Source organism: Saccopteryx bilineata, chromosome X, assembly GCF_036850765.1.
Source record: "Saccopteryx bilineata isolate mSacBil1 chromosome X, mSacBil1_pri_phased_curated, whole genome shotgun sequence".
Classification (NCBI taxonomy): Eukaryota; Metazoa; Chordata; class Mammalia; order Chiroptera; family Emballonuridae; genus Saccopteryx; species Saccopteryx bilineata.
In genome coordinates, this window is record NC_089502.1 from 75,740,259 (window position 1) to 75,751,742 (window position 11,484).

The 11,484-nt window shown below is 45.4% G+C and overlaps 1 protein-coding gene across 1 annotated transcript; it reads right to left on the reverse strand.

Annotated features, from left to right (window-relative positions):
* Window positions 1-10,798, reverse strand: AWAT2 (acyl-CoA wax alcohol acyltransferase 2). Its single transcript, XM_066250212.1, has 7 exons — window positions 10,714-10,798; window positions 2,634-2,744; window positions 1,990-2,060; window positions 1,537-1,741; window positions 1,137-1,311; window positions 371-570; window positions 1-155 (listed from the first exon to the last, which is right to left on the reverse strand). The coding sequence occupies exons 1-7, from the start codon at window positions 10,796-10,798 to the stop codon at window positions 1-3; spliced, it is 1,002 nt and encodes a 333-aa protein (XP_066106309.1).
* Window positions 10,799-11,484: the final 686 nt, after the last annotated feature.

Sequence of the window (11,484 nt, forward strand, 5' to 3'; positions counted from 1 at the left end):
TCAAACTATCACCAGCTCCTGAGTAAGTGAGAAGCCAAATTTGGTCTTGTGCTGGTCAAACAGTTTATGCAGGGCTTCTAGATAGAGTGCATGGTATTTGTCCACCACCTCCTGGCTCGGCTTCTCAATCTTGGGCACTGGCAGAGGCTCCCCAACTGCCAGAGGAAACAGACAAAGAAAAGAGAAGCATCAGAACAGCTCACTCCTCCGAATGGACCTCAGCCCTCAAGCCCATGTTACCACCATCCTACTGCCCCAACACCACCCATCCTGGCCAGCCTCCCCACCTCTGGATGTAGATAAAGCTGAAGCTCAGTCTCAGAACTGGATCTATGTCCTAGGCAAGGCTGCCAGAGAAGGGCTCACTCACCAATGGTGGTGACAGGCCGAGCGTAGGGCAGAAGGCCCCAGGATTTCTTAGTGAAGCCACGCCCATAAAAAGCACAAGGGTAAATGTGTGTCAGACTCCGGAACAACTTCTGAAAGCGATTGACCAAGCCCCCAGGAGTGAAAATGTACTGATTGTAGAGTTCTGTCTCTCCAAAGACATAGGCAGGAATTAGAGCCACCCTGTAGAGGAAAGCATGTCCTTTGATGAGCAGAGAAGTAGGGACCCTGTTGAAAGCCAGACGTGCTGACCGAAGTGGTCTCTGGGTCTACCTAAAGGCTCCTCGGCCCCTAACTTAGCTGGGTAAGGGCCCCATGTTCTCCACCAGACTTCCTGTGTGGGCAAAGTAGCAGCAAACTACAGGAAGCAAGTCCCAGCCCTCCTGTGCACCAACAGGTCTGAAACATGGGAAGATAAAACTCAAGGAACATTTTGTTTAACTTTCTTCATTTTAACTCACACGACAATGTTGGCTTTCTCTGAGATGGGGTTGCAGCCAGTTCCTTTTCATAAAAGGACTGGCCCAGATGAGATTTTACTGTGAGGGACATCGGGCTCAGGACTGGCACTCAAACCTTTCCTCAGAAGCAGTAATGCCTCCAGGACTGGCCCAGGCTCTACTCCAACAGGGAAGGAGCTTTCCCTCTCCTTGTTTAGAGTTAATTTCTACAAAATTCCTTCTTCTTTTCCTTCTGGGCTTTTGGACCCCCCCCCCCCACCTCGCTAGTCTGGGCCAGAACTTCCTTACCCATGCTGGAGGGCCTTGCGTACAAACCCAGTCCGGCTCTTCAAGTACAAGGTAGTTGATCCTGGCAAGCTGTATTTTATCTCAGGTAGGCCACCAACTACCACAATTAGCAATTTGCCTGTGCCCTTCTGGGAGAGGAGATAGTCCATGGAAGATTGGCTCACAGAGCAGATCCCTGGCAGGCAGAAAAATCCAAAGGTCATTAGTTACTGCCCCAATCTCCTGGCTTTCCTCCCTGCCTCTTCACAGAAAGAGAGCCTCATCTCAGGCAGGTGAGCCTAGGGAAGCTTTTTAAGACAGAGGGGATCACTAGGTTGGCCTCACTCTCACCCATTCCCCCAACCCTCCTTCCTCAGGTAGCCATTTTTATTTTGGCTTTATGTCCTAAGATCCAACTCACCTGTAGACATGACATAGTCTCTGAAGAAAGGTACCCAGAAAAAGGCTCCTACTGTAAGCACATAAGGGGTGAGGCCTGGAAAAATCTTGGAGAAGCCTGAAGCCTCTGTGGCAAAGTTTCCAAACCATGAATGGGACATGACCCCATGAGGGTGGCAGACAAGGATGTAGTTGTGACTGGGAGAGATGTCATGAGTCTTCAAAAGCTGTGCAGGAGAGAGGAATCAGAAAGGGTATGACTAGACAAGAGAAGAGGACTCTTGTTCTGGCCAAAGACCTGGAAGGGAAAGGGTTTCTAGGTCTGGCCATGCAGGTTGGGTATGCACAATTCCAGGGGTCATCATTTACATGGGCCTCAATGTGAATGATGCTCCTAACCCCCACACCGACCCAACAGCTAGCACTGGAATTAGGGCTGGGCCTGGAGCCCAAGTGGGGGCATGGGGCTGCTCACCTTGAGTGGGAAATAATCACAGTACTGTTTCCACAGGCACCAACGCCTCACACAGGTAAACCGGCGGCCACCTGAAAACAGAGCCAATGTAGCCAAGCTTTGACAACCCTCATTGTCTTCTTTAGGGCCCTTTTGGTCCTGCTGCATGGTACTCACACCCCCTGCTGCTTCCTGTCCTCTTTTTATTATTATTACTGACTGATTTAAGAGAGAGAGAGAAGCATTCATTTGTTGTTCTACTTAGGTGTGTTTGTGCCTTTACTGGTCACTTCCCATATGTGCCCTGACCAGGGATTGAACCCACAACCTTGGTGTTACAGGAAGACAATCTAACTCACTGAGCTAACCAGCCAGGACCACTTCCTGGCCTCTTAAGTGACAACCAAAATGGGCTATGGTAGGTCAGGGCCAATGTCAGGCAGGCGTAGCTTTCTGCTTCACTAGCTGCCCATCTCCTAACCTACTATACTTCTGATCTGGAACTCTCTAGCACCTTGAAAAGACTACTTCCCCCAGCTTCTCTAGCTCAGGGAGATACAGGCTGAAGGGGTACCTAGGAATTGGTCAGAGCATCTCAAGATCATAGGAAGAGAAGAGGAAAGAGCTTGTGTCAGGTGGCAGCACAGCCCCAGCAAGGCCCTTACCTCGCTCAGGGGTCTTCCAGTCAAAAGCCAGCCAGATGAGAGTGAGCACAGTGACAGGCCAGTATGGTGTGAACACCAGCAGGTAGAGGTTGACAAAGATCACACCGGTTACTAGAGAAAGGCCAGGCCAGAGTTAGTGAATTGTTAGCAATCCTCCACACTTGCCCATCCTATGGGGTTCTGTCCAACCCAAGGTCACATGCTCTCTCATTCATACCCACATAGCACTTTCACATCCTCACCCTAGCACAGGGCCCATGTACTCACATCTCCAGCCCCCCACCTTCTCTTTGGCCTTGGAAACCTGTTTCAGGTCTAGAAAGCATGGTGTTTTCTTCTCTAGCCATGCTCCATGTAGTAAGCCCTCTACTCCCCAGGACCTGCCCCAGCACTGTTCTGAGCTACATTCAATGGCTGATGTGCAGTTGGAGGGTCACACTGATCTGGCCACCAGAGGTGGGAGTCCTGGTAAAACAGAGCCAGAGACAGTTTTCCTCCAACTACCACTTTCTTGTCCACATGTCTGTGATGCATCAGTGGAGGGAATTCCAAAAGAAGAGATGACCCACCTTCAGCCAGGTAGTACACATGATGGCAAACATAAAACAAAAAAAAAACAAAAAAAAACAACACAAACTAGGATAGAATAAACTTTTAGGTTGTGTTAAGCACAAAGAAGATTATTAGGACAGACTTAGTGGAGATGACTCATAAGGAGCCACACTCACAATTATTACTGGGCTCGGTTTTTAGACAGCTGTGAATAAGACTGTGTGAGAAAAAAAAGTGGGTCAAAATAAAGGTGAGAAAAGACAGAAAACACTTCTAATTGAATGTGGGAGATTAAACATAGTTTTTATCTTGACTCTTCACTGGAGCCTCATGAAAATTACCATAAGAATGTTTTAAAAGATATAGTTCCACAGGGAGAAGGAGAATGAAAGAAATACCAGTGGTGGATTGAAGATATCAGCAGAATGTTTGCACATTGGAGAGTGGATGAAGGAGGGGTGACTGACTTACAAAAGGAAAGCTGAATCGTTCACCAGGGCAATGCCTACAAGAGCAAGCAAACCAGTTTGCACTGGAGAATCCGGGAAAGACTCAGAATTTGGAGCCACCAGGTGTCACAAAAAGCAGGTGAAAGACAAAGTACTTGATTGAAAGTCCATCAGAGAAGCAGTTAGAACCCCAGGACCCCCAGATACACACACATGCACACACACACACACACACACACACACACACAGGCATGTACAACTGAACAATGGAAAGATTACTCTCTGAAAAATTGAACCAAAGAAAACCTAGACTCAGATACTTGCACTAGATGCAGTTAAGATATTCTATATGCAGCCCAAATCTTTTATTAAAAAAAAATTTTTTTGCAGCCCAATTCTTAACCATGTATGAAGTAGAATAAAGACAAGGTCCATCATACAATCTCACATAGCTTGTCTCCCATGTCCCTTTCTCAGGAAACTCCACCTGGACGATGTGCTCCACCAAAATTAGGGAGTAAACTAAGATAAGGGGAAAGCATGGGATTCAGGAGAAAAGGAACCCAACTAAGAACAGAAGTAAAAACAGCCAGGCTACGGTAAAGGCACCGAAGACACAAGCTTTAAGCAGTGGTTCTCAAAGTTTTTGAAGTCGGGGTGCATTTAAAGTCCTACAAATAATTGTAGGCGCACTATATACAAATTTCTGAGAAATATGTTATAATAATTAATTCAAATATTAAAGAAAAAATATAAAGTCCAAGTGTGCTTTAATTATGGTAATTAAATGAAATAAATACGACAAAATTAAATTTACTCTGACATTAAAAAACATTTTTATGTTACGTGTTTTGAGTTATGCTTTTTAGAATTCATAAAAAAGAAGGGTTAAAAAATAAAAAAAAACAAAAAAGTTATCTTTTTATATATATAGATACATTCTTAGTAAGATTTAGTAAATTCGGCAGGTCCCAGCACAAATGTGTTAAGTTTTTTCATTCTTGTGTATATGAGAAACATGAGCCTGATGTGTCCTAGCGACTTCTTCAATGTTTGGGCATATATTTGAAAGGCAAACTCTAATTTCTTCATCAATACATTGAAGAATTCCTCTCTTTTTACTCAATTGTGTTGAGTACAGAAAACCCCCACATACATATCATCTTAACTTGACACCAAACAAAGGATAGAAGAAACTTGCCTCCAGTCTTTCTGGGGAACATGGGGGGTAGTGTAAACAATCCAGCACCACAGCTTAACAGCCTTTTGCAACCTAATCAGGCAAGTGAGGTGGGAGGTTGAGCAGACTGTCAGCTTACAGCCAATTCCCCACACCTCTGTCCCCCAAAATCTAAACTCCAAAAATCCTGTTGGTTTTTTGGTCCCCAACAGGCACATATTTCTCTGGAATACCATAAGGTGCATCTGGAAATCTTCTAGGGCACCCCAGTGCACCATGGCGCACACTTTGAGAACCACTGCTTTAAGGAAACACTCCCAGGCAGGTCAGGGAAGTGCTGACACAACACTTGAATAACTTTAAGAGAGAACACCTTTCTAAATTGTGCATCCATGGTGCCTCAGAAGCCCTGGAGACGGCAGCTGTGCATGAGAGAAGATTGTAACAGGAGGGTGCTAGACTCCAACAGTGATATCTTCAAGGAAATTCAAAGTTGCAGGGGAGGGAGGTGGACTTAGAGATTCCTAATGTGTTTGCACATATGAGAGATCAACATGCCTGGAAATTATAGAGAGATAGTGATAACTAATACATATCTAACAGATAACTAAAGAAGTATTAAAGCAATTATGAGTTCTGTAAGAAAAAGAGTTGCAAAGAAAGAAAAATCATCTTACTGTATTAAATAGCTCAATTCCAGATAATGTTTCCTAGTCCCAGTTAGGCATTGAACTGAAACCTGTGCTCTAACAACCTGGGGAGGGTGGGGTCAGAGGAAATCCCAGCACTAGTGCACAGAGCCAACTTATTGTCTTCATACCACAGAGCTAGTATGTTAAATCAGAAAGTAGTGATATTTTGAAATTTTAAATAGTAAGATATATAGAGGTAAATTCCAGAAAAAAAAAGAGCTAACAAAGTTTAAAAATTGCTGCCTCTGGGGAACGTTTCTAAAGCAAGAGGACAAAAGGGCAGCAGTTTAGGCTTTTTATACACTCCTTATAAAACTATTTGACTTTTTTTTTTTGTATTTTTCCAAAGTGAGAAGTGCTGGGGGGCAGAGAGAGAGACTCATGTGCCCGACCTGGCATGCCCACCAGGGGGTGATGGTCTGCCCATCTGGGGTGTTGCTCTGTTGTGACAGGAGCCATTCTAGCACCTGAGGCAGAAGCCATGGAGACGTCCTCAGCACCTGGGCCAGCTTTGCTCCAATGGAGCCTTGGCTGTGGGAGGGGAAGAGACAGATGGAGAGAAAGGAGAAGGAAAAGGGTGAAGAAGCAGAAGGGCACTTCTCCTATGTGCTCTGGCCAGGAATCAAACCCAGGACTTCCACACACTGGGCTGACGCTCTACAGTTGAGCCAACCGACCAGGGCTACTATTTGACTTTTTTGAGAAATAAAGGGAGGCATGAATCTAGTACAGACAAGCCCACCTTATTTTTCTTAGGCTTTGGTTGACCACAGAGAGTGCTGGAGACATCTTGTGAAGCTGTGTGGCCTCACACACAGTGCCCTGTGGTGACATGAATAGGGATCTGCCACTTACCATGAGTATGATCACTGACAAGTCACTGAACTTCAGTTTCCTCGTCTGCCAAAGTGAATTACAATACAGACTTATGGTAAGGGTCTTCACTTAAGGCAGGGGTCCCCAAACTACGGCCCAGGGGCTGCATGTGGCCCCCTGAAGCCATTGATCTGGCCCCCGCCGCCCTTCCGGAAGGGGCACCTCTTTCATTGGTGGTCAGTGAGAGGAGCATAGTTCCCATTGAAATACTGGTCAGTTTGTTGATTTAAATTTACTTGTTCTTTGTTTTAAATATCGTATTTGTTCCCATTTTGTTTTTTTACTTTAAAATAAGATATGTGCAGTGTACATAGGGATTTGTTCATAGTTTTTTATTTTTATATAGTCCAGCCCTCCAATGGTCTGAGGGACAGTGAACTGGCCCCCTGTGTAAAAAGTTTGGGGACCCCTGACTTAAGGCCTTTAGGGTCCAAATGGATGCAATTCCACTCAGAAATTTCTAAGGTGAAGTGCTCGGAGGGCCCGAAGACACTGTGTTACCCATCAGCCCCATGTGAGCTAGTGAGGGTGGGGAGAGCACTGGAACTTGCATCTGTAGGGGCCCAGGCTGAGAGTTCATCTGTTCCACACTGCCTCTGTGTACATGCAAAGTCAAACTCAAATGGAGACTCCCCAACTCATTTCCCTTTCAGCCACTCTCCTTCTTCACCCTCCTCTGCTCCTCTGGCTCCTCTGCTAGCTCACACTGGGATACTCAGTCTTGCCTCCTACCTTTCTTCCACATCTTCAGTGCATCAAGTCTTATTAATTCTACTCCAATTTCTTGGATCTCTCCTCTTCTTTTTTTTAAACAATTTTATTATTTTATTTTATTTTTTGCAAGAGAGAAACAGAAAAGAAGGGAGGAAGATGAAACGCATCAACTCGTGGTTGTGTCACTTTAGTTGTTCCTTGATTGCGTCTCATACATGCCTTGATTGGGGGGATCCAGATAAGCCAGCGACCCCTTGCTCAAGACAGTGATCTTGGGCTCAATACAGCAACTTTGGGCTTCAAGTTGATGATCCCATGTTCAAGGTGACAACCCCATGCTCAAGCTGGTGAGCCTGAGCTCAAGCTGGGTGAGCTCGTACTAAGCCAGTGACCTTGGGGTTTCACATATGGGTCCTCTGTGTCCCAGGTTAATGGTTTGTCCACTGTGCCAATACTGGTCAGATAAATCTCCCCTTCTTTTTTCTTCTCTCTACCCTGATTACTACTGGTCTGGCCAAAATCACCACTACCTTTCACCTGAGATATTTCAACAGACTCTTCTTGTCATCAGTTTGCTACACAAAGTTACAGTAATCCCTAAAAACATAAATTTTCTGTCATTGCCTTGTGCCAAACCTTATCATGGTTCCACATGGCCCTCGGGAAACAGTCCAAACTCTTTTTCATGGTCTACAACGCCCTGTACAATCTTTCCTCTGCCTGTTTCTCCAGTCTCCTCTTTCTTCTCTCTCCAATTCGTTCATTCATTTATTCATTCATTCATTTAATATGTATGGAGCATCAGTTCTGTGCCTCTCACCCCTCATCCACTTACCACTGGCAGCTCCTTGAATGCTTTATGCTCTCCCCGCACCCTATCCTATCATATGCTGCCCACACTCTGCCCTGAACACTCTTCTTTCTTCACCTAGTTCTTATTTGTCCTTCAAGAGGGAACTCAAATTCAACAGAGAAATGGGCAAAGGTCACATGGGCAGCTAACAGGAAAAGCAATACTAATTTCTAATAAATACATGAAAAGATACTCAACCTGACTCATAGATAAGGACATGCAAAATAAGGCTACAACTCATTGTTTACCAATCACTTCTGGTTGCCTGTGCACGTGAGCTCTCCATTTTTTTCTCTTCCCCTGCTGTGGGATGGGAATCTCTCTCTAAAGCTACATTTTACAACATCACAGTTTGGTGGGGCTTACATAAACCTGAACATTAGCATTCACAGAGAACAGAGACTCCCACCAAACTGTGTTGGATGATTATATGAACAAGAAATAAATATTTGCTGGGTTAAGCTACTGAGATTTCAAGGTTAATTTGTTACCACACCACATTTTACAAATGAAGAAAACAGGATGCAGAAAGGAAATGGAACTTGCTAAACAGGCACAGACAGTGAGTAATAGAGCTGGGATTTGAAAACAGGCACTCTGGCTCCAGAGATTGTTTTTTACATCCATATTTTACTGCCTCTTGGCTATGAGTGTGTGTGTGTGTGTGTGTGTGTGTGTATGTGTGTGTCTGTCTGTCTGTGTGTATCCATAATTTCTGGCTAAAAACACACACATGCACACAAATAGTTAACAGTGGTTACCTCTGAGAAGCAAGATTTGGGACTGGATTTTGGAAGGACACATACCAGCCTAGAGGCTCCAACTCCTTCCCTCTTTGGAGCCTGGCCAAGGTTGGCCTTCAATAAATGATGATGCTTTCCACAACACAGTGTCAGCTTATAGGCTTTGGGGACACTGCTTTCCTGTGAGAACACAGGGGCAGTAAGGGGAGGGGAGAGGGTGGTAATGAGCCAAGTGTGAGCACAGGGCAAGAACTCAAGAAAGACAATAGAACAAAACCCAATGACCTAAGCTTCTGGTTCAGTGCAGACTCTACAGGCAGGAATGGGTTGCAGGTGCCATAAGTATGCTGCCTCTGGTTTCTGAGAAGCCTGGAGCCAAGGAGAAAGGAGAAAGCAGGCTTGTTGAGCAAAGGGAAAAAGCCCCAATCTAGACACGGAGGCTGCTCTTCCCAAAGAATAGTAGCACCAAACGCCAAAGCCACAGCCCATTTGAAAAACCAGGTGGTAGAGCAGTCCATCTCTGAAAAGACCAGTTCTGGTAGATTCACCTTATATTCAATATTTTTGAGAACCAGTAACTGGAAGGATAAACAAAAATAGCCACCACTCCACCCAGATGGGGACTCAGCTTTTACTGAAGGTAATGTCCCCAAGGCCTGTGCCAAATTGAGGGAGAGTGCAGAAGCCCAGCTGGGGCCCTTCTCCTCAGAAAGATGCCATCCTGAGCTAGCCCTTTTTGCCTCTCAGGATGCAGAAGACCTGGATTCCTCCTTCTTCTCTGTTCTAACTAGTGTTTCAAGGACATGTCCGTGCCCGACGTCCTAATCAGCAGTGAGTGAGATGGGGCAGGAGGTAAAGAGAGAAATCCATAGCTTGAATCAGGCTCTTGTGGGCTCAAGTCCCAAGCCAATTCCTCCACTTCTTAGCATGAAATCAAGCTGTGTGGTCTTCACCAGACCACTTACACTAACTACATAAACCTCAGCTTCCTCAGCTATACAATGAAGATTATCAGGCACATAAGGTGCTTAAAACAGAGGCTTCTTGGAAAGAGGTGAAATACATGTTAGCTAATATTGTGTGAGTGTTAGCTATTACTACAAGTGCAGAACCATTAGGATGTAGTATTATACATAACAATAGCTTCTACTTCATAAAGTTGGCATGAGACAAAGATGAAATAATCGATATGAACGTACCTGGAGCACAGCAAGTACACATATGAATTTCTTTCTCCTGATCTCTTCCAGCTCTGATTTCCTGTCATTCTTAGATTAATACTGCTCTTTTCAACATTGGAGGGTCCTGGTGCCTGCCTCAGGCAGGCCTGTAAGCCCTACACCCTGTCCCCTAGCCCATTCTTCCTAGTCAACAACAAGCTCCTGGCTTGCAGACCTACCCTGCATCAAGCCAGTGCTCGCCTAAACCACCTGACAAATGAGGATTTCCCAGGCCCCCCTCCTACAGCAGTGGTTTGCTTCAACACTTAGAACAAAACAACCAGCATATAACTCACTTTCACAAAGAGTTTGTGGTGGAGATGGTGGGAAAAGTGGGTGGATAGATGGATGAATTCTCCCACACCAGAGGTTTTCACAGCCTCCCTTTGTCACTACAATAATTGTCTCCCACCAATGGTCTGCTCAAGATATTCAGGCTGCAACTAAGCCCTTTTCCTTGGCTAGCATCAGTGGAACTACTTCCCATTTTCCCAAGATATGCCTTCTGTGCCCCAGTGTAGACCAAGGAAGTTTCAACATGCACATCTGAAACAAAGCTCTCTCTGCTATGTGCGTACAGGCATAAACCCATACACACACACATACATACCCACATGTGCACTCACAGAGCCCACGAGTACCGTGCCCAGGTATGTCAGGCTACTGGCCAGGGTGACCAACCATTTCGTTGTGCTGGGGACCGCCCAGATTTTAGCATCAAAAGGCCTGCTAAACCCTGAAACCTCTCAGTCTCAAGCAAACCCGAACAGTTGGTCACGCTACTAAACACTAAAGACTCACTGAAAAGGAAGATACTGAGGGCCCACTGGAAAACAGCAAAGACCTCCAGGGCAGTCTTGAGGTCCTTCTTAGAGGGCAGGAGCATTATGCCCAGGGTTTCAGTGGATCCAGGTGAGTGCTGTTCCACTGTCTAGTCCTGAATGCTCAGGGGCCAGCAGTGTTTCTTCTCTTCATGCTTTCTTCTCCCAGCCCAGGCTACTCTCCACGCCCTCATGTCCCATCTCCACCCCTTCACAAGATCATAGGACATCATGATGCCTCTGCTTGTCTAGTTCCTCTCTGCTCTCTAACCAGCTGCACTTTTACCCACTAGCACATGACCTGGGATGAGATTATGATACTCTCTGGCACACCTGCATAGAAAGGTGTGGATGAAGCTCTGGTGTGGGAAGTGAGTAGGAGTGGGGGTGGACCTGATGTGAGGCCTTCATACCCAGGGGAGGAGAGCAAGGAGGAGCCCAGGACATGCATAGCATTTCCTTCTGAGGCCCAGATAAAACGAGTCTTAAAGTCTGAGCACCTCAAATTCTTACCTCTAGCTAAATGTTAAAATGTACCATAGTATTTTGTAGATGAAGCTATAACAAGATGAACTGACAGGAACTCAACCGATGAAAGTAACCAACTGCAAAGATGGCTTGGCCTTCAGGGATACAGAACTTTGGATATGAATCCCCTTCTTCCTTTACTTGATAGAAGTAAATAAAACTACCTTGTGACAACCACTTTTCCTTTTTGTATAGAGCACTCCAAGCCACAAACTCCTTGAGT